Below are 21708 nucleotides of genomic sequence, written 5' to 3'. Positions count from 1 at the left end.
TTATATTTGTTTCTCTTCTTTTGACTAAGCTTCATCTAGACTTTATAACCGTGTGACTGGAAAGCCAAGAAGAAAATCTGAGATAAAGTGCAAGATTGTACATCACAGGGCTGTTGAAGTTCAGCTTTGGCGAACAGCTTTGAGGCTTTCAGCCCTTCTGGAGGGGGGCAGGGACAGTGGGGTGGCTGACAAAAGGTCTAAACACATGCTTCATAAGCTTGTGTTAGATAGGCGTTGCTTACTGTGGCCACATTACAGCTGGCCTTTATCCTAGCATTACTCAGATGCTACCTTCAGATCTCAAATCCTTTGGGTTATGAAAAACAAAGACAGTGCTGTGATTATTTCCAGAAATATGAAAAATGACCGTCTGTGATGGCCCGCCTTTCCCCTTGCATCCAGCTAGTAAAGGATCTCATTTGAGTAAGACTGTAGTAAATGTAATATAATTATGTAGTTTAGGCCTCTTCTGCATGGGGGAGATGACTCGTTTGGATTTTTTTTTTCCCCACCCAAGGATACTTCCACATGTTTGCCGGTAATGGCAGTATAATAAACTGACTTATCTACTGAGCTACAAGCATGCTCATGGTTCGTGATGGCAGAACAATGCAACAGGTTATATCAGCAAAGGCTGTTTTCTTTAGTCAAATCATAACCTCTGCCTTGCCTCCATTGTATAGACGTGGAAGCAGTTTCCGCTGCAGGCAGCTCTTTAAAATGGACAGTGCATCTCTTCAGCGTGCTATAGTTTAGTGGCCTTTGTTTCTTGTTCTGAAGATACTTGCAAGATTGTTCACACATGCAAGCACTTTTTAAACATACAGTTGGTGAGATAAGTTTGAGTGTACTCGAAAGAATGGCTTCATTCACCATCCCCAAATCTATAGCTAGCTGGTGTCTGAATCACAATTTCCAAGTCAGTGTTGAGAAAGACAGGAGTCATTTGTTTAACAGTGGAAGAGAGAGAGAGAAAAACTGTCATGTCTAGATTGGTTTTTAGCATCTCTACCCTTCTGCAGTGCACTGTTGTGAACGAATATGCAAGGACTTCTCTCTGCAGCACTGTGCAATCACAATAAAGTTGCAGCAGATTAGGGCAGGGTCCCTTCCAACTTCATAAGCGCTTCCTATTTTTTTTTCTGTTACTTATACTGTTCAGAGTGCTCTTCTGTCTATGTCTTCAAGCCAAATTATTATAGCAGAGGAAAACAGTGTCTAAGATGAAAATTCAGGCTCTAGCTCATCCCTTCTGGCACTTTTCCGAAGCAGCTGGCCACTTCTGGTTGCAGTTGTGCAGAACCACAGTTGGTTGTATTATAGAGTAGCTTTGGATATTGACTTTAGGATCCATATTTCTTCCTGTATTATGAAAAAAATTCTGCTAATATTATAAAATACTTGGCAAATATTTTAGTCTGAGTATCCTCTGTGTGTGTGTGTGTGTGTATTCTTTGTATACATTTTACCATACTATTCTTTGTATACGTTTTACCATACTAATCACTTTACCTTGAATGTTGAATTTTTTCTGTGCTTGTAGCAGGCAGTCCTGTCATCTTCCCCACACTCTGGGACTGGGACGTAAAGAGTCTGGTCTCTCTCATGAGCATGCTTTTCCACGTTCCAGAATCAGTTTCATGTCTTCATCCTGTCCTACTCCTGCTCTCCTGGTTCTTGTCTGGGTTTTAAGCAGATTGTTTTGCTTGTAATGCTTCCAAAGTGACTGCTCATACTGTAGATTCGAGGAAGAATACCAAACAGTAAAATGGATAAATAGACAGTTCGTTTTGTCACTTCTAATTAAAACAGATGACAAAAGAAAGCAAAAATTCTTTTGTCAGAAATCTTGTAAGTGTACTTGCATTTGAATTAAAGCTGAAAATGCAAACTCTTCTTTCTGAGATTGGGGTCTGATCTTTTGTAGAGCTACAAAGGTACAATGGAGATGAGATGTTTCTTTGGGTGCAGTTTCATAATTCGCATAAGTTCATCATGGAGCAGGGTCAGTTCTCCACCTCCCACCTGGATATTCCTGATGCCTACATTCTGCATTATTGTTTGTATAGTAGCAGAAACCTCTTGAATTACATGAATGTTCAGGATTTGGATCACCTTTCTTACCTAGCTGACCATTCAGCCCTGACTGCAAGTGTTGAGGCAAGGGAACAGGGCAGACCTGCGTGGCCAGGAGAAGGGCAGAACTGTCTTTTCCAGCATGAACTGGAGGTGATTTGTGCCTGTTGTGAAACCATGCCCTGACCTCTTTCTGAAGAGTACAGTTCTGTTTTTCACTTGGTGTGTAATGACTTTCCAAGCAAAGAGTGAAAACAGCTCTGCTGGAGACTAACTTAAAAGAAAAAACAAGTTTTTCTGGCAAGTCCATGTTTCCCAGCTCCTTTTGTAGGAGCAATGATTTTTGACAGTGTAAATCTCTTACCTCCATCTAAAGCATGAGAAAAGAAGCCAGGTTTGTCGGGTGGTAAATTACCCTGCCTCTGCCCAATTTGTATGCAGTAAAGAAAGTACTTCTTAACAATAAAGGAGCGAGCACTAATGTAACATTAAGACATGATTTGCATCAGTGCAACTATAGAAATCAAATGCTAAGTTTAACATGTCTTCTGCAATGTACCATCTGTTTAGCCGTCCCATTGCAACACATCTGTCTAGGCTGTTCATAGCGGCTGTCCCATCCCATCAAGGCTGAGAGCGCTTCCAGAGGTATATTTTTGGGGATTCTCTCTGAGAAGAAGGGGGGCTGTTTTGTTCTGCTTAGCTTTGTTGCTTTCCTTTAGAGCTTGATAGAAGCAGAGCACATGCACTGGGTAATAAACGCCAGCTTGTTCTGTCTCCACCGGGTCCTCAATGGAAGGAGCCCAGTAACAAGTGTGTGGTCTCAACAAGAAGTAGCTTTGGAGACAGGTTCCTGGTCCTGTTCCCAGTTCTGTGTCGGCTCATTTGTAGGCCACTTAACCCTTCTGTCTTTATTTCATTTTTCCCTATCTGTGTAAGTGCCATCTGACAGAGATTCTTGACTAATAAGGCATTTACTATTTCTGAGCTGCTTTTTAGAAAAAAACGTAGGGGGATTTAATCAGAGGAGGAGGTTGGGGGGCTTATATATATTTTGAAATAACTCCCAACACCAGTGCCTCTTTCGTGGACTTTTTTTAACCTTCATTTGAATCATGTGAGTTTTATGCACTTCAAAATAGCCAAATGGCGTATTTCAGAAATCCCATTCTGAAATTCTCAGGCCCTTGGAACAAGACTGGTCCCAAGGGCAGAGCTTCAGCCGCAGCTTTGGGTTTCTTTGTGTCAGGTAGAGCTCAGTGCATTACATTGCTGTCTTGCATGTGTCTCTTCCCTCTCCTTTTGTGTTTATGAACGTGTCATGTTTATCGTAAGCGTTATTACATTAAACTTGCGTGATCAAAATACTGCTTCATGTCGTAAAGTCGTGGTATCATATTGTGTGGTTGCATTTTTAAAAAGTTGACTTGAGGGTCGTGTCCTACATCTGATGACTTTGCTTGTAAACAGTACAAGCTTTTGGTTGAAGGGAGGAGCTCTCTCTTACCTAATGTTCATGTGCCATCAAAAATGTGCTTACAAACCGAAAGGAGATGTGCACAGACTGTCAGCCTGAATTCGTGGTGTGGGTGGTTCTTGGCAAAGCATATGAGTCTCTGAAGCTGGTGAGGAAATTTTTAACCGTGGTGTCACAAACTTGATGCGTTAGCAACAGATGTCATTTTCATAAGCCTCTGCCCTCTTAGGGAGCACAGCATGCGAGCGGTATTCACAATCTGCATGCAAAACGCACAGTGGTTGATGGCACGGAATCATGTCTTTTAATACACACTGGCTAGAAGAGCACCTTGGTGTAACATTGTGAAGCTTTGGCTTTGGGGCTTAATTAGACCAAGACGACAGAGCTCCGTGTTGTGCATGGAAAGTCTGTTTGAAGAATGTCAATGAAGTGAAAGTCAGAGCAACCATTCTGTTAAAACAATACTTAGCTCTTGCCCCATGTGGGTTTGAGAGCTGAATGCTGATGTGAGTGAAGTGAAATAGGAGAATCCTGTGCTTTCCATCCTTTTTCTTTCATCTTTCCATGCGTGCAAAAAAATAAAATAAAATTCAGAAGGGGCGTGAACTCCGCTACACTGGTAGGAACTATTTCATATTAATAAGATAAAATGTGACCACTCTGCTAGTGCACAAAGAATTCATCTAGATTGAAGTCGCTTGGGGATGAGAGCCACATAGTGCACCAGGGGCATTTAAGCCTGGCAAATGTTTTTGAAATGTTGAAGAAGGTGGTAGTTCCAGAAAAATGAAGGGGGAGTAACATAAAAAAATTTGCATTGATAGCAGCGTAACTTAGAAAGGGGAGAGGAGTGTGTCTGGCCTTGCTGTCTAGCTGTTACGGTCTGTCAGCATTTGAGCATCACCAGCATGCCTGAACAAAGAAAGAACTTGCACTGGTCCCTCAGCTTTTTGGTGAGGTATAGATTTATTGGGATCTGAAGGGGGGGCAGAAGAAACAAAAGCACCAAAAGCTGTGGCTTTGGATGAGTTGGCATTTCCATTTGACATGATCATTCAGAGATTTTTGAAACTCATCCAAAAAAAAAAAAAAACCAACCAAACAAACACAAAAACAGCGACCTGGGTCTCAGCCTGAAATTCATTTGCTTTGCAGAAACAAGAGGTTTTGAGTTATGCAAGTGCAAATTTTCCTTGAAGAATATTGTATGTAAAGCCTTTTTTTGCATTTGTTTATCTCCAAAACAGGTTCATTTTTTAAAATGAAAACTTGAGCCTTCGGTCCCTCCTGTGGACAAATAGCCTTATACAAGGTCTTGTTTCATTTTAGAAAAATGAATTGCTGCGCCGGTGGGGTAGTATTTGATTGCTTTAAAAGTTCCTGTCAGTGTTTTATTTTTGTTTTATGTTTGTGGACTTGCTGTGCCTTTTGCCCGGCCATATTTAGTCTGCATACTAAATGTTAGTCCGCCCAAACACTTTACTTTGTGCACTTAGCTTTTTTCCTTTTTTTTTCTTTCTCCTTTTTTCTTTCTTTTTTATTTTTTTCTTTTGCTTTCACCCAGATGTATTTTAGACCGAGACAGACTTTGCTCCAATGGGCCGGATTTTAGTCCGTGCACTAAATTTTAGTCCGCAGACTAAAAATAATCCGCGGATTATTTACTAAATCAATTCCCTCACTGAGAACTACAGAGACCTTAAATTCCTGCTGAGCCGTATGCGCAAGGGGCTTCACAGCTCACAAGTCCCACCGTCTGTCCGTCCTCCCACTACTTCCCACCACGGAGCGCTGGCCCGGCATTGCCTTGGCATCGGCGCCCCGTGGTATGGAAGTGCTGGCATACTCATTGCCACGGGCGGCAGCCGCTCGTGTAGTTCTCGGTGGGCGAATTGGGCAGCTTTCCCGGTGGAACTGTGTTGAATGGGAAGAGCTAAAAGACCGCAGGGGGTTTTGCTTTTATTTCTTAGGGCGTTATTCAAAAGGGAGGTGGGAAGGGACAAATTGAGGGGAAAAAAATTTCTTAAGTAACGGGTGCGACGGGTATGAGGGGGAATAAACCCGCAATAGAGAGAAATTCAGTCCATACCCGCGCTCCTGAGGTGGTATGTCCAGTTCCTGAAGAATCCTAAAGAGATAACGCCAGCAAACAAAATCCAGTGGCGGGGGAAGTCAATCCAAAATGGAGAATAATCCGCGGCGGCCTGAGGCACTCGTAGCTCACACAAATTAAAAGCATCCAAATTCAAAGTACAGATCTCGGATTTTTACTTTCTCTTCAGCACAAATTATAAATTGCTAGGGGTTTGGTTTTTTTGGAAAAAACCCAAAGCCACCCAAAAGTTTACATTGTGTCTCTGGGACAGATTTACAAGCGGGATGCACCTTTGGGGACAAACTAATCTGGCCCCGTTGTCTGTGGACGTTTATATCCAGGACCGAGGACTGAAAATTCTTTATGATGGGAATTTCAATTACCCTTTTAGTTCGAGTTAGAGTTTTGATTTCAATTTTTTTTATTTTTTTAGTAAATGCACTGGCATTGGAACATAAATTTAATATAGAAATGTTTCTATACTATGCCTCACCATTGCACAATCGATTTTTTGGCATACACTGTGGTGAAGTTGGACTTGCTGCTATGGAGACTGATGTTTAAAGTTTCTAATTGTATAAACATTTTCTATGTCCCCCACACCATGGATTTCTTATAATATTGGCTATATTTTTCCTTGCTGGACTATTCTCTTTTGGATTGACTCCCCCTGTTTGGATTATTTCACTGCATTATCATCTTTAGGACTCGTCAGGAACAGGACATTTCACCTCAGGAGTACGGGTATGTACTTAAACATTTTTTCAAATTACTAGGCCTAGCCTTGAAAAAAAGGAGAGAAATGCTGGAAGTCGAATATTTGAGATCAAACCACGTTCTTGAGGCAGCAGCCAGGCGAATGTTGTAACACAAGGTGATAGAGATGAGATGGGCACGACCTGTAACTCGCTTCATGTGTTAGTCACCACTTGTTGCAGGGGGAGGCTCTGTGAGGCCTTCTAATTTTTGCTGCCGTCTCCCCCTCCCCCCTCCCCCCTCCCCCCCCCGCCCCGGTTTGAAGGAGTTAGGGCAGACTTCGTGAACTGCCTAGCCCAGGTGACTAATTTCAGATCCAAAGGCAGGCTGAGCAGTTCTCAACAGGGTTTAGTAAACAGATGTTAGGGTTTCACTGACTTGAAAATGAGGAGTTTAAGAGTGGACAAACGAGTACTCCTTTTACAGATGGCAGATTTGTGACTGTCTGCCTAATAATTTGCTCAAGAGAAGGACTTGTCGTCTTTGCCTTAAGGAAAAAAATTATTTTTTTTCTTTTAAAATCTGCATAGTAGCTGATACGTGAGCTGCCCTGAGGGAAAAACACAGCTAAGAGTGAAGTACTCCTTTTCAAGCTGTGGTAAATCAAGCCTGTTAAAACATCAGTGCAAAGGTGCATGAGGGGAGACCTCAGTAGTTTCACCTCATGTTAAATACCAAGCGACCTCACTTCTGTGGATTTACCTCAAGATACACTCCTTTGTGCTACTTACTGTGGGGTAAAAAAAAAAAAAAAGTTGTGTTTTTTTTTTTTAATTGGAGACAGTCTTAGATTTTGTTCTGGTCAAGCCGTGACTTGGGAGTGATACTTGCATCCCCTGTGCACTGTGGTCAGCAATCTGAGCTCTGCAGGCAGCGGGTGCAAAGCAGCTTCTGCTGCCCCTCCATGTGACCACACATTCACGGCACGGTGGTCAGCAGTAGTTCTCTGCCAGCAGTGTTAAGCTAAAGCCTTTCTTTTTGTCATTATAGGCCTCGTGCAAAAACTTTTTTTTTTTGTTTTTTTTGCAATAACCCAGTAGTAGAAATAAATTCTGCTCTTTCGGTACCTGGCTCTTTGACTCCCCGAATCTGGATTCCCTGCCACACAAGTTAGTACAGCACGCACTGCAGGAAACTCAGGTGCTCCTGACCCAGCTGGGCACCAAGGGGATAAAATTTCAGTCCCTGGAGAACTTAGCATTTGGGTTTGATTCTCATTCAAGAGAGCATATGTCTTTGGTTTAAAACCTACTTAAGGAGTGCCTGTGCAAGTTCCTTATCTGCAATCAATTAGCATGTCATGCTGATTTTTTTTGTTGTTTTTTTGTTTTGTTTTGTTTTTTTTCCTCCTTGGTGCTGTGTGGCTTGAGTTCACTTGCACTGGTGCAAAAGCATTTTGGATTAGCTCAATTTTTACCAAAAATGCTGGCATCAGAACTTAACACTCGCACCCACCCCACTCCCTTTTCCCCAGCCTGCGTATCACCTGCAACATAGCGAGAGACAGGTGCTTGAGGAGGCCATCCAGGTCATGTATGTGATTAACCCATATTTTGCTTTTGACGTAATGAGAAAGGAGGATGGGGTTGTGATTAGCGGTGGGTAGAACCATTCTTAGAGCTTTAAAACAAAGCTGCAGTGAAGAACTCCTTTTTGTAATCACTCAGGGTAAAAATCTGTTAGAGTAAAATAGTTGGTTCTCTTGACACAATTTTCAGCTGTCCTTACAAATACCAAATGTGCAGGAATTATCCCAATAAACTTATGGGAATGACTTGCCAGAATAAGGTCACAGAAGGAGTAACTTGCAAATTAGAGCTAGACGTTTCCTGTACCCCACCCGTGCTTTCCTTGTTGTTCTCCAAAGTTGGACAGCAGCCTCCATAGCAACAATCTGACCTGCCTGCCTGCAAAAGTCCATGTTAGTAACACTTCATTCACTAGCCAAAAAAACCTGACCCAAAACCATAGTGAGGCCGTATTCAATTTTTACATTCAGTGAATCCTGCTCATTTGAACCCTCCTCCCCACCTTCACTCCACCCCATATGCATGGCTGGTAGCACCTGTGTGTGTTTATCATGATTTTTGAATGAGTTTCCCCTTCATTCTTAAAGTTGTTTTTTGGAGTGCACTCTCATGAAGTCTCTTGCTGGCATTGCACCTTCACTCTAGTGCAAGACGTTGCAATTAACCCTTTCTCAACCCCAGGAACTGGATTTTCCCATACTTACTGGAGGACTTTGATTAGCACAAACCACAAGTTTGTTCCAGCTTGTTGGGCAATGAGAGGTTTAATTGCTCTGACTTGCTTCTGGTCAGCAAAGAAAAGAAACGTACCCAGACAACCTGTTTCTCCTTGCCTTTTTTTTTTTTTTTAATTTAGGTCTTCCGGCCCCGCACTCCACCAGAAGCAATTGCGCTATGTAGCCGTCTGTTGGAGTACACCCCCACTGCCCGCCTGACTCCCCTGGAGGCCTGTGCGCACTCTTTCTTCGATGAACTACGGGACCCAAATGTCAAGTTACCAAATGGGCGAGAGAAACCTGCACTCTTCAATTTCACCACTCAAGGTAGCCTGTGAGCATTGAAGGATCCCTTCTTTAGGAAGAAGCACTAGGCTAAATGTTCGTTGTAATGCAGATGTCACTCCCTCAAAAGCAAAAATCTCTGAGCAGGGCTAAGGTTATTAAGTGGTTGCATAACCAGCTGTCCATTTCAAAAAGAGAGGAAAGGGACTTGGAGAAATGGGTTATGGGATTTTCAGATGCCCGGTGCCTTTGATTCAAATTTCGTGCAGGGTACCGAGGGTTGTTACCATTGGATTGCATCAAGAAGGCTTACATTTGCAGTTCAGTGTCTGCAACCTAGCTGATGGGTTTGTGTGAAATATCAGAGTCAGTGGACCGTGGAGATTAGATTATCGTTTTGGAGATGATCCTGCTCCTTCATACCTGAAACACCATAGCAAGGAGTAATGCATGTTAGGTTTGGCAGGGAGGTTTGTAGTGTTGCTGCCCATTTTGGTTCTGGATGCAAGATAAATACAGAGTCTTTAGTGTCCAGATTTTGTGCTGTACAGTTCATCTGGCATTACATTGACTCAGTCATTTAGAAACTGTAAAAATGACGGACAACTAGCTTTTTTATTTGAAGCCAGACTGGTATCAAATTTTAAAACCATTCATGTATTTTTTTTTTTCCACAGAAGTCAGAAATGTAAAACTGATATCCCCTTTAAAACAGTTTTGTCTGCCAAGACAGAGAATGTGAGAAGTATGGCGTACAAATATGCTAGTAATTAATTTTGGAGCACTTTAAAAAGTGATTAGCTGCCAATTCTCACCCTTTGAGTAAGAATAGATCTGTGTGCATTTTCTGTTGAAAGTCTAAAACACCTTTTGGCTCAGTTAGCATCAATGTAATTTTTCAAACTCTTTAGCTGATGCAGTGCCCATCTGCCAAAATGTGAAACAGAGTCCTCTCCTTCAACATGTGGAGCCCTTTTATTTAAAAAAAAAAAGGGGGGGGGGAGGGAGAGGGGCCAAAAAGCTTTGTGTTTCTACAAAGTAGTATTTTAAGCTGCCTGGAAATGAAGTTTTAACTTGCTTTGAGTGGCTACCTTGCGGAAGGTAAATATATTGAATATACTAAAACATTTCTGAAGCATGAACACCTTAAATGGTTCAAGAAAATAGCTTGTGCTTCCAGGTCACTGTCCTCTGTGCTGATTTCTGCATCTGTTATGAATTTAGTAGTTATGTTACAGGTCCTTTCTTGTTACAGTACTCATTAATTGCTTCTTCTTCCCACTCTACGGCCATCTTCAGTAGCTAAGATAGTTTTGATCCCAGTATCTTAATACAGCTTCAGCTCTGTTCTTTTTGAAAGTATTTCTTATTAATTGTTTCTTAATGATGTTAAGATTTGGCCTATATACTACATGAAAAGAAGGATTTTTAAAAGGGTTGGAAAGCTCTATAGTGAGTCTTTTTTAAAAGTCCTTAGGGGAAAAATAAATGTATGTATTGGGAATGTGTCCCTGGTTTCCCCCCAGGCAATGTGGAAACTGCTGGGTAAATTACCCTAATGCTCAAACAAATTTAAAACTCTGCTTTTGCCATCCTAAGGAGCTGATGTGCTCTCCCCTTGCACAGTGACTCATGGGGATGGCAAGAGAAATCAGTTCCAGTGGAGCAATTTCCTTAAGATTCAAAAAAGCAGGTTTCTGTCATTGGCAGGTGGCAGTTTTACCATCTAAAAAGGGAAGGCAAGACAGAGGCCAGTCATTAAGGCATTCCCAAATAAGCTCTGTTGCAGGTGACCAGCCAAACTAAAAAAAATAAGCAGTTTTTTAAAATAAATAAATACATTGCTTAGCGCAGTGATTTTAAGACCTTTGTAATTAATAAATGTACAGCAGTGAGTCTCGTGTAGCAGCAATCCCGGTTACGACCTCAAGATACACAAGAAGCTTTTGCTCCTCCTGTGACCACTGTGTAGTCCTTACTCTTTAGCCAGTCTGAGCGAGGTCCCATCAAGTTGGCTAGTCCAGAGCAGAAATCCCAGCTGGGAAATAGATCAGGTCATTGGAAATCAGGTGATGACTCATGTTAAGTCATCTGTGGTAATTTAAAAAGCAATGAAATACATCCTTTTGTTTTGAATGGCATTTGTTTTCAACAGACAATACTAAGTTTTAGAAGAAGTGTTTTATTTGGCTATATCCAGTTGCCTGAAACGCATAAAGTAGGAGGTAGCTGCAGAAGGTTTGAAGGCAAAACTGTTAGAAATAACATAGATCTGACCATTAATGCATTGGATTGGTTTTCAGAAAGAACCTAAGCATCATACCAAATCTGCCAATCTGGGCACTGCATGCTGCTCAGATAGTCTAGAAAAAAAGCAGTGAGCATCTATGGAAGATAAAGATCATGGTCTTTGGCTTCCAGCAGTAGTTGTGGGGCATGTAGGTGCTTACTTTATTGTAGAGATGAGATCTGTTGAAGAGAGCTTTATCTGGTCATTCTTAATGTCTTGCCTGTAAGTTTCTCTTAGTATTTAAACAAATGTTATATGCTAATCGGGGTAAGGGGAGGGGGGGGTTGTGGTTTTTTTTTAAATGAGCTTGGCTCGTGACCTTTAAAAAAAGATTTGTTTTATATATATATATATAAACCCCTTCATTTCTAACCAAACTGTTCAATGTGACCAGAAATCCTTAGTGTGACCATTTGAGTGCCATGTAGGTTTTTTTTAGACAGAGTATTTCTGCTGAGGGCGTGTGGAGGGGGGAAGAAAGGAAAATGGTGAAACTTGTGCTGCTTCCAGCACTTTTCTAGGTTGAGGAGAAGCTGCTGGAATAACTTGAGTTACATGGAAAGTTTGTTACTGTGACAAAACAAACATGTTACAAGACTAATTTTTCCAGGGGATTCTAGGAGTGTTGATATATCAAATGTAATGATACTGAAAAAGAGGACTGCACTGTTTCCCAACACCAAGCATTTTCTTGTGTTTGGGGAATGAAGATGATCTGGTGTTCTAGAAAACTGGACATTTTCATTCCTGCTCCTTATTGGAAATGGCTGCAGATGGCATGATTTGATCAGGAGAAAGCCAAAGGTGTTCTCCCACCTGATGTGAATGGAAGTTGGGTCTCATAAATGAATTGGGATAGCTGCTTTGTTTGCAACATGGTATTGAAAACTTTGTCTGGATTGCCTTGATCGCAATACTTTCTAATTAACCCAACCTTGAATTGCAAGTTTGATTTAGATAAGCAAGCTACAGTTCAACAGCTTGTTGAAATACTGTGTTGGAAATCACTGAGAACAGAGGTTCTCAATACTTTGTAGACTGCAGATACCACAGGTCAAGCTTTTTCCTCGGTATTGACGTCTCATCCTTACAGACGGGATAGCTGCAAAAATACGGTAGAACAAAAATTCAAACAAGTTCTCAAGCAAAGCTGCTATTAAGCTTCAGCCAAAAGAGTTCAATTTACTTTGGTTATTTCTTTTCTGAATTGACCTGCTCCTCTAAGTGAAGCGTCAAGACATTCAGAGCATGCTGAATTTAAGAAACTTCATACCAAGAAGGATAATGTGGGGTTTGAGAAGAAGGGAACAAGATCAGTCTTCTAGTCTCCATGCAAGTTCTTTAAGGTAGCTTCAGAGAAATGGTTGCACTTGCCTTAACAACAAAAACCAGTATACTTGCCATAATTGGTGCTGCGAAAGGAGGTGTTCTGATGGCATTAGATGAACGTATGGGAGGAATGAGAATGGGGTAAAAGTGCTGTTGCAAGGGTGGTGTTCTGTCAGATCAGCTGGTTCTTTGGCTACAGCGATGCAGGCAGTCTATAGCTGCATCCTCGAGGCACCGCTAAGCACCGGAAGGTAGCAAATGTCATTTGGTTTCCTTGACGTTTTAGCTCTGCTTTTGTTTGGGTCACAGCCCTGTATTGCTGCCAGTGATGAGCAGAAAATAATGCAGAGGATGATAGAAACTTTCAAAAGAGCGAGGTAAATAGCAGATTCCCAGTAATAACAGATTCGAGAAATAGCTTTGGAAAAAATACCAAAGGAGCAACATTTTCTAGCACGGAGCAGCTAATACTCGAGATAGTATTAAAGTATAGGTTTATCACTGGTGTTCAGCTTTGACACTTGAGGATTCATGTTTCTTCAGTTTATTTTTCCGTTTAAAATGGAGACTTAAGAATTCTGAATTATATTATGAATATATGAATTCTGAATTATTCCCACATGAATTTGAGGATTAGTATTTGTACAAATGCTGTGAGTATTGAGACTCTCTAGAAGGACTAGCTAGGTCTGCTTAGACCTGAATAGAGTATTACAGGATAGGTTGGATGGGTTGCAGGTAATGTAGCAACTACTGTTTGGTTCTAGACTGGAGCTTGTGTTCATAAGTGCTGAAATGCGGTCTCAAAATGTGTAATAATAAGAGGCTTGTAAGCAGGTGAGAGTCTTCTGCATCTTGCCCTCCCAGCAGTAAAGAAACTTAATGGAGGAAAAAAAAAATCACCAAGTAGACTACCGATCCCTTTAGGCCCTAAGTTTAAAGTTTTGCATTAAAGACAAGCAATAGGCTCTTAAAAATGAGCCCAAATAATTTAAGACTGTGTACAAAACCCCCTTACTGAACCCATGGCATGATTTGGACGGGTTTCTGTACAGCCCTTGCTATCTGGAGGTCTTATGTAAAAAGCTGTCTATTCTCATTTCTCCTCCAGATGACCTTCTGGAGCTCCAAAAGCCATCAGTCTCCTTCCATGAGGTGACTGTTCACATCCTTTTCACCGGATGTTGCTTTCTCAAGAGACAGCCAGTCACTCCTGTTTCTGAAACAAACAGGACCTGTCTTGTCTCGGCTCAGTCCCACCTTCTGTGAGGCACTAGATTCTCTTGAAAGGGTGCCAGAAGATTGTCATTTGTTGGCAATGTGTTGCCCTTAATCCTCCCGCAGTTGTGGCTGTAAGATGCCTGTTTCTCATTCTGGTACACATTGAAGCTATATTAGATTTGGAGCCTAAGACATGACTATTTTTGCCTTGGTTAATGTCTTCAGAAAGAATGGTTGCGTCATTTTGTTGTCCACTTAAATTGCCCAGCAGACCAATTCCCTTTGCCTTTCCCTGTGCTTTTAAAGGAGATGTCACCTCTTCTTGGCCTTGCTCAAGGAGACTGCTGTGAGAGATTGGTCTTGGGTTCCTGGGTCCTTGAGAAAGTGATGCCTGAGTGAGCCAAAGAACTAAATCCCTGAAGCTCTTGGAGCAACTGTTGCAGCTGCTTGCTTGCTGAACCAGTGCCCAAAGCAGCACCACTGTTATCAGCCTTCTGCTTCAGGCTGATTGCAAGTGGGTTTGTGAAGGGAATCCTTCCAGTGGTCAGAAGGAAACAGTGTTGTCAGGCCGTTGATAAGGAACAGGCTTGGCTGGTTCTTTGCTAACTCCCAAGGAGCTGTCTTTCTCTAGGAAATAATTCCCTTGCACCACTATTTGTAGTTTTGTCAGTCTTGCTCTGGAGACTGCCTTGCAGTCTGGAGTGGTTTCCTCTCACTGGTCGGCAAAGAAGAAAACGTAACATGACCTTTGGCTGTAAGGGCATGCGTTTCACCCATGGTTGCCATTACAGGGGGAAACCCAAGGAGCTGAGCCTGCATGCGGGGCTCTTCGTGGACGATGAGCTAACTCTGTTTGTTCCACCTCCCCTCCAGAACTGTCAAGTAACCCATCTCTGGCTTCGATCCTCATCCCTGCTCATGCCCGGAACCAAGCAGCTGCTTCAACCCCTACAAACGCTACAGCGGCCTCAGGTGAGAACGTGCAACTGCCTGCCTTCCTCCCCACCCTCGCTCCCCCTGCCCAGGCACCTTCCCTCTGCTGAGGCCCGCGAGCTGCCTCGGCCCTCGGGGTGAACGGGGAGGAAGGGTTTGTTCCAGCATCACCTGAAACTCGGTCTTGGTACGTGGTCGTTTGGGTGCTAGCTGTGGTCACCAACCCAAATCCTAACCCAGGGCACTTAAACTCTGCGTTCTTTGACTGCTTAGTTTGTTGGTCCTTCTTGCTCAGACTTCCACTATTAAAAAAACATTATCTCACCTGTTTTTTTAGCAATCCTTGTGGATTGGTTTGCACCTGATTTCTGAGCTCTCAGCCAGTCTGAAATTAATAGTGACTTGGAGCATGAGTTTTTGATGCCTAGGAAGAGAAGAAACAGCTAGCTCAGTACACATGGCCTTCGTGGAGCATGGATGGAGAGGATTTTTTCCCCAAAGGCATTAGCACTTCAAAGTCTACTTAGGGAGTTCAGTCAGCGTGCTCACTGCCTCATCTAAGTAGTTGCAGTTGCTTCTTACTGAGTTTGCTTGTGTCATCTTTGGGCATGAGGCAGATGCTTTTGGGTTTTGGCCAGCACTGGGTGAATTTCTTCTTTGCCTCTCTCGCTGTCTCTCAAGTTTCTGTCAGAAACCTTTTAAAAGCTCACTGTTGGCCTGTAGCCACTCCATATTGTATTCTGTTTCCAGTGAAAGCTTAAAAGCTGGGTAATATCAGTTGGGAGACTCCCAAAGAAAATCCCAGGTGCTGCAGGATGTGGCAGAGGTGATTCAGTATATGGCACTCTTCCTCTGAGTCAGCCCTGAGTCAGCACACCAGCCGGCTGTCTTGAGGCTTGGGCAGCCAAAGGCAGGCTGCAAAATGGGTGTGTTTCCATACGTATCCTGCATGCATGTCAGTCCCATTTGTCAAGGGCTGTGACCCCCTTTTGAGGTGCAGGACGCTTAATCAGTGTAAGATAGCTGATAAGGAGAAGCCCTAATTAAAAAGGTATTCTTGAAACGTGCAGGAAAGCATTTGCAGATTGATGTGCCGGACAGTTACTTGATATCTGAGGCGCTTGGTCCAGCCAGTGCTGTATAGAAAGCATTTTCATACTCCAGGACTGACAGATGCACCCAGGTTTGAAAGGTGAGGCTTCTCTCTGAAAATGTAGTAGCAGTACATAAAAGATACAACCTGTACAATTTGTGTGCTCTGAATTTAGGAGAAAGCAAAATTGCTATTTTCAAATTGAGTATGTTTGTTTCATACACTTGGCAGTATTTTGCAAATAGTCATGTTCTCTGTTTCCCTTTTATGTGCATCTGTTGCTCAACAACGAGTGAGAAAAAAAAGCAGATAAAATAGTAAAAGTGATTGAAAAACTACAAAATACAAACATGGAAAATTATTTTAAGCACTTCTGAAAAGCACTGTTTCACTTAATGTCCCTTTCATGCCTTTTAAGGAGTTCTCTTCGCCAAGATAGAAGTCTGGAGGAATTAATGGGGTTAAGAAATCTGTTTTCACCCAGCACGTCCAAGAGTTCGTGTGGGGGGCAGATGCATTCGACCGAGTCCTAAATGTGAAGTACACAAAAAAACCCCAAAAACAAAACAAAAAAACCCCAACCCCACCTTATTGATGTCAACATTTTTAAACCTTCTGTTTGCAAGCACTGCACTGAGTTGGGATAGGACCTCTTATTCATAGTTCAAAACCCCCCCAAAAAAATCTTTGCAGCTTGGAAAGAAATTGTGAAATTAAGTTCAGTATTGGGCAACTTGCAGGTTTCTGCAGCACAGCTGGTTGGTAGTTTCTTATTCACATGGGGTTCTCACAGCAGGCAGCGGGAATTTCATCAGAGTTGTGATTTTTTAGGATTAGTTCCTGTGTGAGGTTATGTTAATCTGTTGTGCTTTGCACGCTGATGCTACACTTACCAAGAGATTTTCGTAGAAGGGGTCCATGCTTTCCTTATACCCCCTGCACATCCCAGAGCAGTAAATTTCTAGTTCTTCAATAACTGCTAAAGCAGCATGGGAGCAACTCTCCCACCTAACCCAGGGCATCCCGATAGGCAGGAGACTTTTCTGCAAAATGTTTGCTTGTGTGACTAAGCAGTACAAGTTCAGAAACTAATTTTTTGAGTGGTCCTGATGCAACAAAATATAGCTCTCAAGGCAATTCAAAGGGCAAAGCAAGTTATATGTAACTGTAATTTACATTATTAGTGTGTAACTTGTGTCTCCCTCTAGCAAGCAGAACTGATACTGAGGTTCAAGTGTCCGCTGTTATGTCCAGTGTAGTTGCCTAGTCTGTAAGCCTGAGGCATAAGTGCATGTACATTGAAATGCAGTGTACCAGTTCATCACTGTAGTTAATCCAGGTGGGTGGTTGTTACCCGCTTGCAGACAGTTACTCCTTTTTCATAGCTGTCATGTTGGTATGCAGCCATGTCAGAATCTCAGCTTTTTGATAAGGTGTAAAGCACTGCTTTTTATCATGATCAAGGCAGGGTCATAGTTGGAGAATAACTAGAAAAATGAGATCTATTTGTCCAAAGTCTAGCAAAGTAGTGTTTGCCAGGAGACTTAGCAGTGGTGTGGTGTTAAGAGATGGAAAGATCGGCTTTTCAACGTACCACGTTAACAGTGCAGGTTTCATCGAGCCAGCAATACTAGCCCTTGTGCTAACCAATATGACACACATCTACATTTTTAAAAGTTACCTAAAAGGAGTAATTTTTGTTAACTGATGGATTCACACTGGTGATTTCAACAGCCCAATGCAACAGTAATCCTGCAATCATGACCTTAAATGCAGGGGAATTATTGTAGGTAATTTTTGACTGTTAAAAAAAATGTATTAGTTGTAAATTTCCACTTCTCTTGAGGCGCAAAGCTGGACTCACTGTACTAATGGAACCTCGCTTTGCAGTGGGAGTATGAAGCCTTGCTGCACCAGCGTTAGTAAATTCACTTAAATGTTCATGAGAAATTCTCTGACATTAGTGGCATGTTTAAAGCAAAGTGGAGCAAAAGGAAGATGGTAGTTATTGGCCCCTGTTTGAAATGGTGTGCTAGCTTTCTGTGAATTATACTGGCCATTGATTAAAAATGCCAGTGCAGCTTTATTCGTGTGGATGCTGACTTTAGCTGGAGGAGGATGGTTTCATAGCTGTGCAGCCACGGCATCTGAGAGGGGAGCATGCACACCAAGCCAAATGTGTATCTGCTTGTGTGACTACATGTTTTATTTCCTGGATCAGCCAGCAGCAGTAGTTACGTCTCTGTCAGCGTTAAGATGGGAAGAGCATAATTGCCATCTGCAGAGGAGTTGTGCCAGCAGGGATGCTGGGGTCATCGTCTTAGGCATCCCACCGCGTTGATCCCGTGTAATCCCAAATGCGATGGTGTGCCTGAACTTTCAGCGACAAAACAGATTAGAGCTGGTGTTACCTGCCAGTGTGTGGCAGTTGAAAAAGACCACAGTGCTCCATAAAATAAGATTTAGTGCATTTATGGTATTCCCATTGAAGGAATTTTGGGAAAGGTTAATTCCTTAACAAGGAGGAGAGGGGCAAGCAGTTTGCTCAGGCTTCTGCAAGCTCAGCACAGGGATGAGTCCATGACAGTTAGAGGAGTAAAACTTGCACGTTTCAGGCTCGCCAGTTTTGCTCTGAGCCCTGGATTTCTACATCCATAGGCAGGCACAATAGGAAAACCAGGCTTTTCTCCTCCTTCCACTTGTCTCCTCAGCTGTCCTGTGAGGACTCCCAGGCTGGTGGTAGTTTTGTTTCTGTGTCTTTGCAGATGAGCAGCACATCCTGTCAGCATTACAAATCCAACCTAACTAATGCTGTCATTAGTGCTAATGGGCTTTCTCAGACTGAGTTGGCGTCTCTGTCTTTCTCTGAACTGTAGCCCCATCTTTCCTTTCCGGGAGGTTTCTAAGGAGTGTCACATACCCTCCAAGAAAGCTGAGGCATTCCCTCAGAGAGAAAAGCTGAATTGGAGGAGATGCTCTACATTGATGAGAGATACTTTTGCCCTCTGTTTGGAAGAACTTTTGGAAGCGGCTGACACTTAAGCCTTAATGTGGTTTCTTTGCCCGCACAGGCAGAGGTGCCAGGTGGGCAGTTTAGGACAAAGAGGCTGCCCTGACCTCAGGCCACAGTCTGCTGTGTAGTCATCTGTCCCGTACCAGAAAGCTGCATGTCAGCTCCTAGCTTCGCTCCCCAGTAGGGCTTCCACAGTAGCGCTGGCCACTGCTTTGCAAAGCAGATGTTTTAGCAGCATTGCTGAAGGCCTAGATTTTCTTCTCTTATGCCCAAGTACTGATTTCTCATGGTGAGGAGGAGTAAGTGAATGTCCAGAGACCCTCATACTCCAGTTGTGCTCTTTTTCTGGTGCTTCAGCAAAGAGATGCTGGAACAAGCTCCTCTTTGTTCCCCAAATGTCTTGTCAATGCAGAGTCAAAGAACAAGCTGGAATGTCAAAATACTGCATTTTCTTGCAGGTTTGGAGCCAGTACAGCCTTGAGCAGGCTCTGCACTCTGTCCCAGCCTGGGTAGACTTCTATATGTTGTTGTGAAAAGCCTCACGTAAATGGTCTTGGGCTGCGTCACCTGTTTCCTTTTTAACATGTGGCATATATATTTCTCAGGAACTCCCCCATTAGAGTGATGATAGAAAAGGAGCATATGTTACATCAAGTAGCTCCATCCCCTCCTCTTTTTTCTTTATCTCTGCTCAGTAGCAATGTAATGATAAAGATCTCAGTCTCTGCTGTCTTCAGGAATAGGAGATCAAAAGGCACATTTCATTTCAGCAAATGAAATACAAGGACTTTTTGTACATATACAGAGAAATCCTCTGCCAACAGTACAGACTCCAGCTGGACTGCTCACATTAGGCACAGCAGATGTTGCATTAACTGGAGTTTATCCATACCTGAAAATTAATCTAGAACAGGCACAGTGAGAGTTTAAAGTGTGGAAACTATTAGCTGTTTGGCTGGGTCACTTTTGATTTCCATGGTCATCGTTGGTCTGCATGCATGTGGGATTTGGGAATTTCTCCTTCAGGGAAATTCTCCACGTAGGAGGGCATCTCCCGTGTGCAGGGCTAGCTTTCGAAACGTTAATTGGTACTGTTGTCATGCTGCCTTGGTGCTTTAACTGCATGAGATTTTTTTTATCATGGTGGTCGTTCCTTCATGAGGGAGGGGTTGCAATTAATTTGGGGTGAGAGGAAACTCCTAGAGCAGTCATCTTGCATCCTCTGCCCACAGGAGGATTTCCCTTTCTTCCCACATGCTCCTCGCAGCATTTCCTTTTCAAATAGGCATCGTCCTCTCTTCCCACTTGTTGCTTGTATTCCTGGATGCTGCTGTTTGTTTGATTTCCTATTTTTGTTGCCGTTGTCTGTGTATGTTACTTAATTTGTCACTCAGCAAGTGCTGCCCATCTCTAGACTCTCATTCATTTCATTGCCTTTGTTCATGGCTGCACTTCCAACTGTGGTCAGGTCAACGTGGCAGGAGAGGAGAGGGGTTTTGTTAACAGGTGACTGTAGAGCATTGCCCAGCTGCATTGCCTCGCGAGCTCTTCTGTGCTGGAGAAGTATTACTGCACCCCCACCGCCCACCAGTTGTATTTTGTTGTGTCTATTATTTATGCTAGTCATACTGTCCTTCAGTCTGAGGTCAGTAAATCTATTCTTTCTTTTTATGAGCCCTTTTCCCTGTGTCTTTTCGAATGCACTGTTTGCCCAGTCTGCCCTCTTCTGTACTGAGATAATAAGTCTGTCTGTCTTTTTTTTCCTGTTGCAGTATTGATAGCTTTGCAGTTAACCTTACTTAATTTAAGTGGGAGAAATGCATGACAGTTTCTTGTAGAAAACCTCACTTAATATCTTTTTCCCATCCTGTATTTATTGTATTGAGTATTTTATGTGCTTAACCATTCATCCACTTATCTTTTTGTGACCGTGCTAATTAGATACTATGTAGGATGGTTCCAGGTGAAGTCGGTGCATTTTTTTTCCCTACCAACTCTTCTAATACTAAGAACAATTTTTTTTTTTTTTTTTTTTTTTTTTTTTTTTGAGAAAATACCTGATGCATGCGGCCTATGAAAACACAGTTACAGTGAATTTCCTTTTGGTATTTCTTTGCAAACCCTGTGTTTTCTTGGAATGCACTTTGACACGTGCCCATGATCCTGTGACTTGTCTCTCTGTGGAGCACTGTCCCTCCCAGAAAGGAGGTGGTGTTGGAGACCATTTACTGCAGAGACCCGAACCTCTAACAATGTCTCATGCTTGCGTAAACCTCGTTACTGGCTTCAGGCCTTGATGTTAATCTGCTTCAGCCGTTCAGAGGGTGGCAGATCCAACTTTGGTTGAGCAACACAGAATAAAGCAGTAGACTTGAAAGACGTTTTCTGAGGCAACAAGTGCATGAATTACACATTAACACACAAGCTGTTTCTGCCAGGGAAGCAGGCTTGTCGTGTTCATTGTCTGCGCTCATTCACACAATTAACAGGCAGCTTTGTCACGAGAAGGCCTAACAATATGAAACTTCAGCACCAACATGAAACCTTGTAGCGGCCACAGATACTTGATGCGTTAGCTTTGGCAATACTGGTGTGCCTTGCCTTGCAGTTAGAGTTACTGGAATGTAATGTGGGTGACTTACCGCTATGCGGGCAATGTTAGGTCCTGCAAAATCTGCTAGAGCCCAGCTGGGCGTTCACATGTCAGCCTGCAACCCTCAGCCCTTGAGGTTGCCTTTGTCCTGCTTAAAGACCATTTTCCCACCCTCTACCCAGACCAAACTGTTCCGTCGGCACCCCCTGAAGTGAGGAGAGCATCCTAACCAAACGGCATCTCGGTGGGAGTTGTGGGTTTCCCTGTGCGGAGAATGTCGTAGCTGTTGTGCCAAATGT

The 21708-nt window shown here is 42.8% G+C and overlaps 1 protein-coding gene across 3 annotated transcripts in view; it reads left to right on the top strand.

Moving 5' to 3' along the window:
• Window positions 1-21708, top strand: part of GSK3B (glycogen synthase kinase 3 beta) — a 149547-nt gene that overhangs the window by 127494 nt on the left and 345 nt on the right. Inside the window, exons 9-11 of one of the 3 annotated variants that reach the window (XM_050909898.1) lie at window positions 6357-6395; window positions 8793-8979; window positions 14651-14749. In XM_050909898.1, the coding sequence (XP_050765855.1) occupies window positions 6357-6395; window positions 8793-8979; window positions 14651-14749 (325 nt within the window). The remainder of the gene's footprint in view (window positions 1-6356; window positions 6396-8792; window positions 8980-14650; window positions 14750-21708) is intronic. The other 2 variants (XM_050909906.1, XM_050909914.1) reach the window with 2 other exon arrangements.

This window comes from Gymnogyps californianus, chromosome 1 (assembly GCF_018139145.2).
Source record: "Gymnogyps californianus isolate 813 chromosome 1, ASM1813914v2, whole genome shotgun sequence".
In the NCBI taxonomy this organism is placed as follows: domain Eukaryota; kingdom Metazoa; phylum Chordata; class Aves; order Accipitriformes; family Cathartidae; genus Gymnogyps; species Gymnogyps californianus.
Note: the sequence above shows the minus strand (reverse complement) of the source record. Positions and strands in the feature narration are given on the sequence as shown.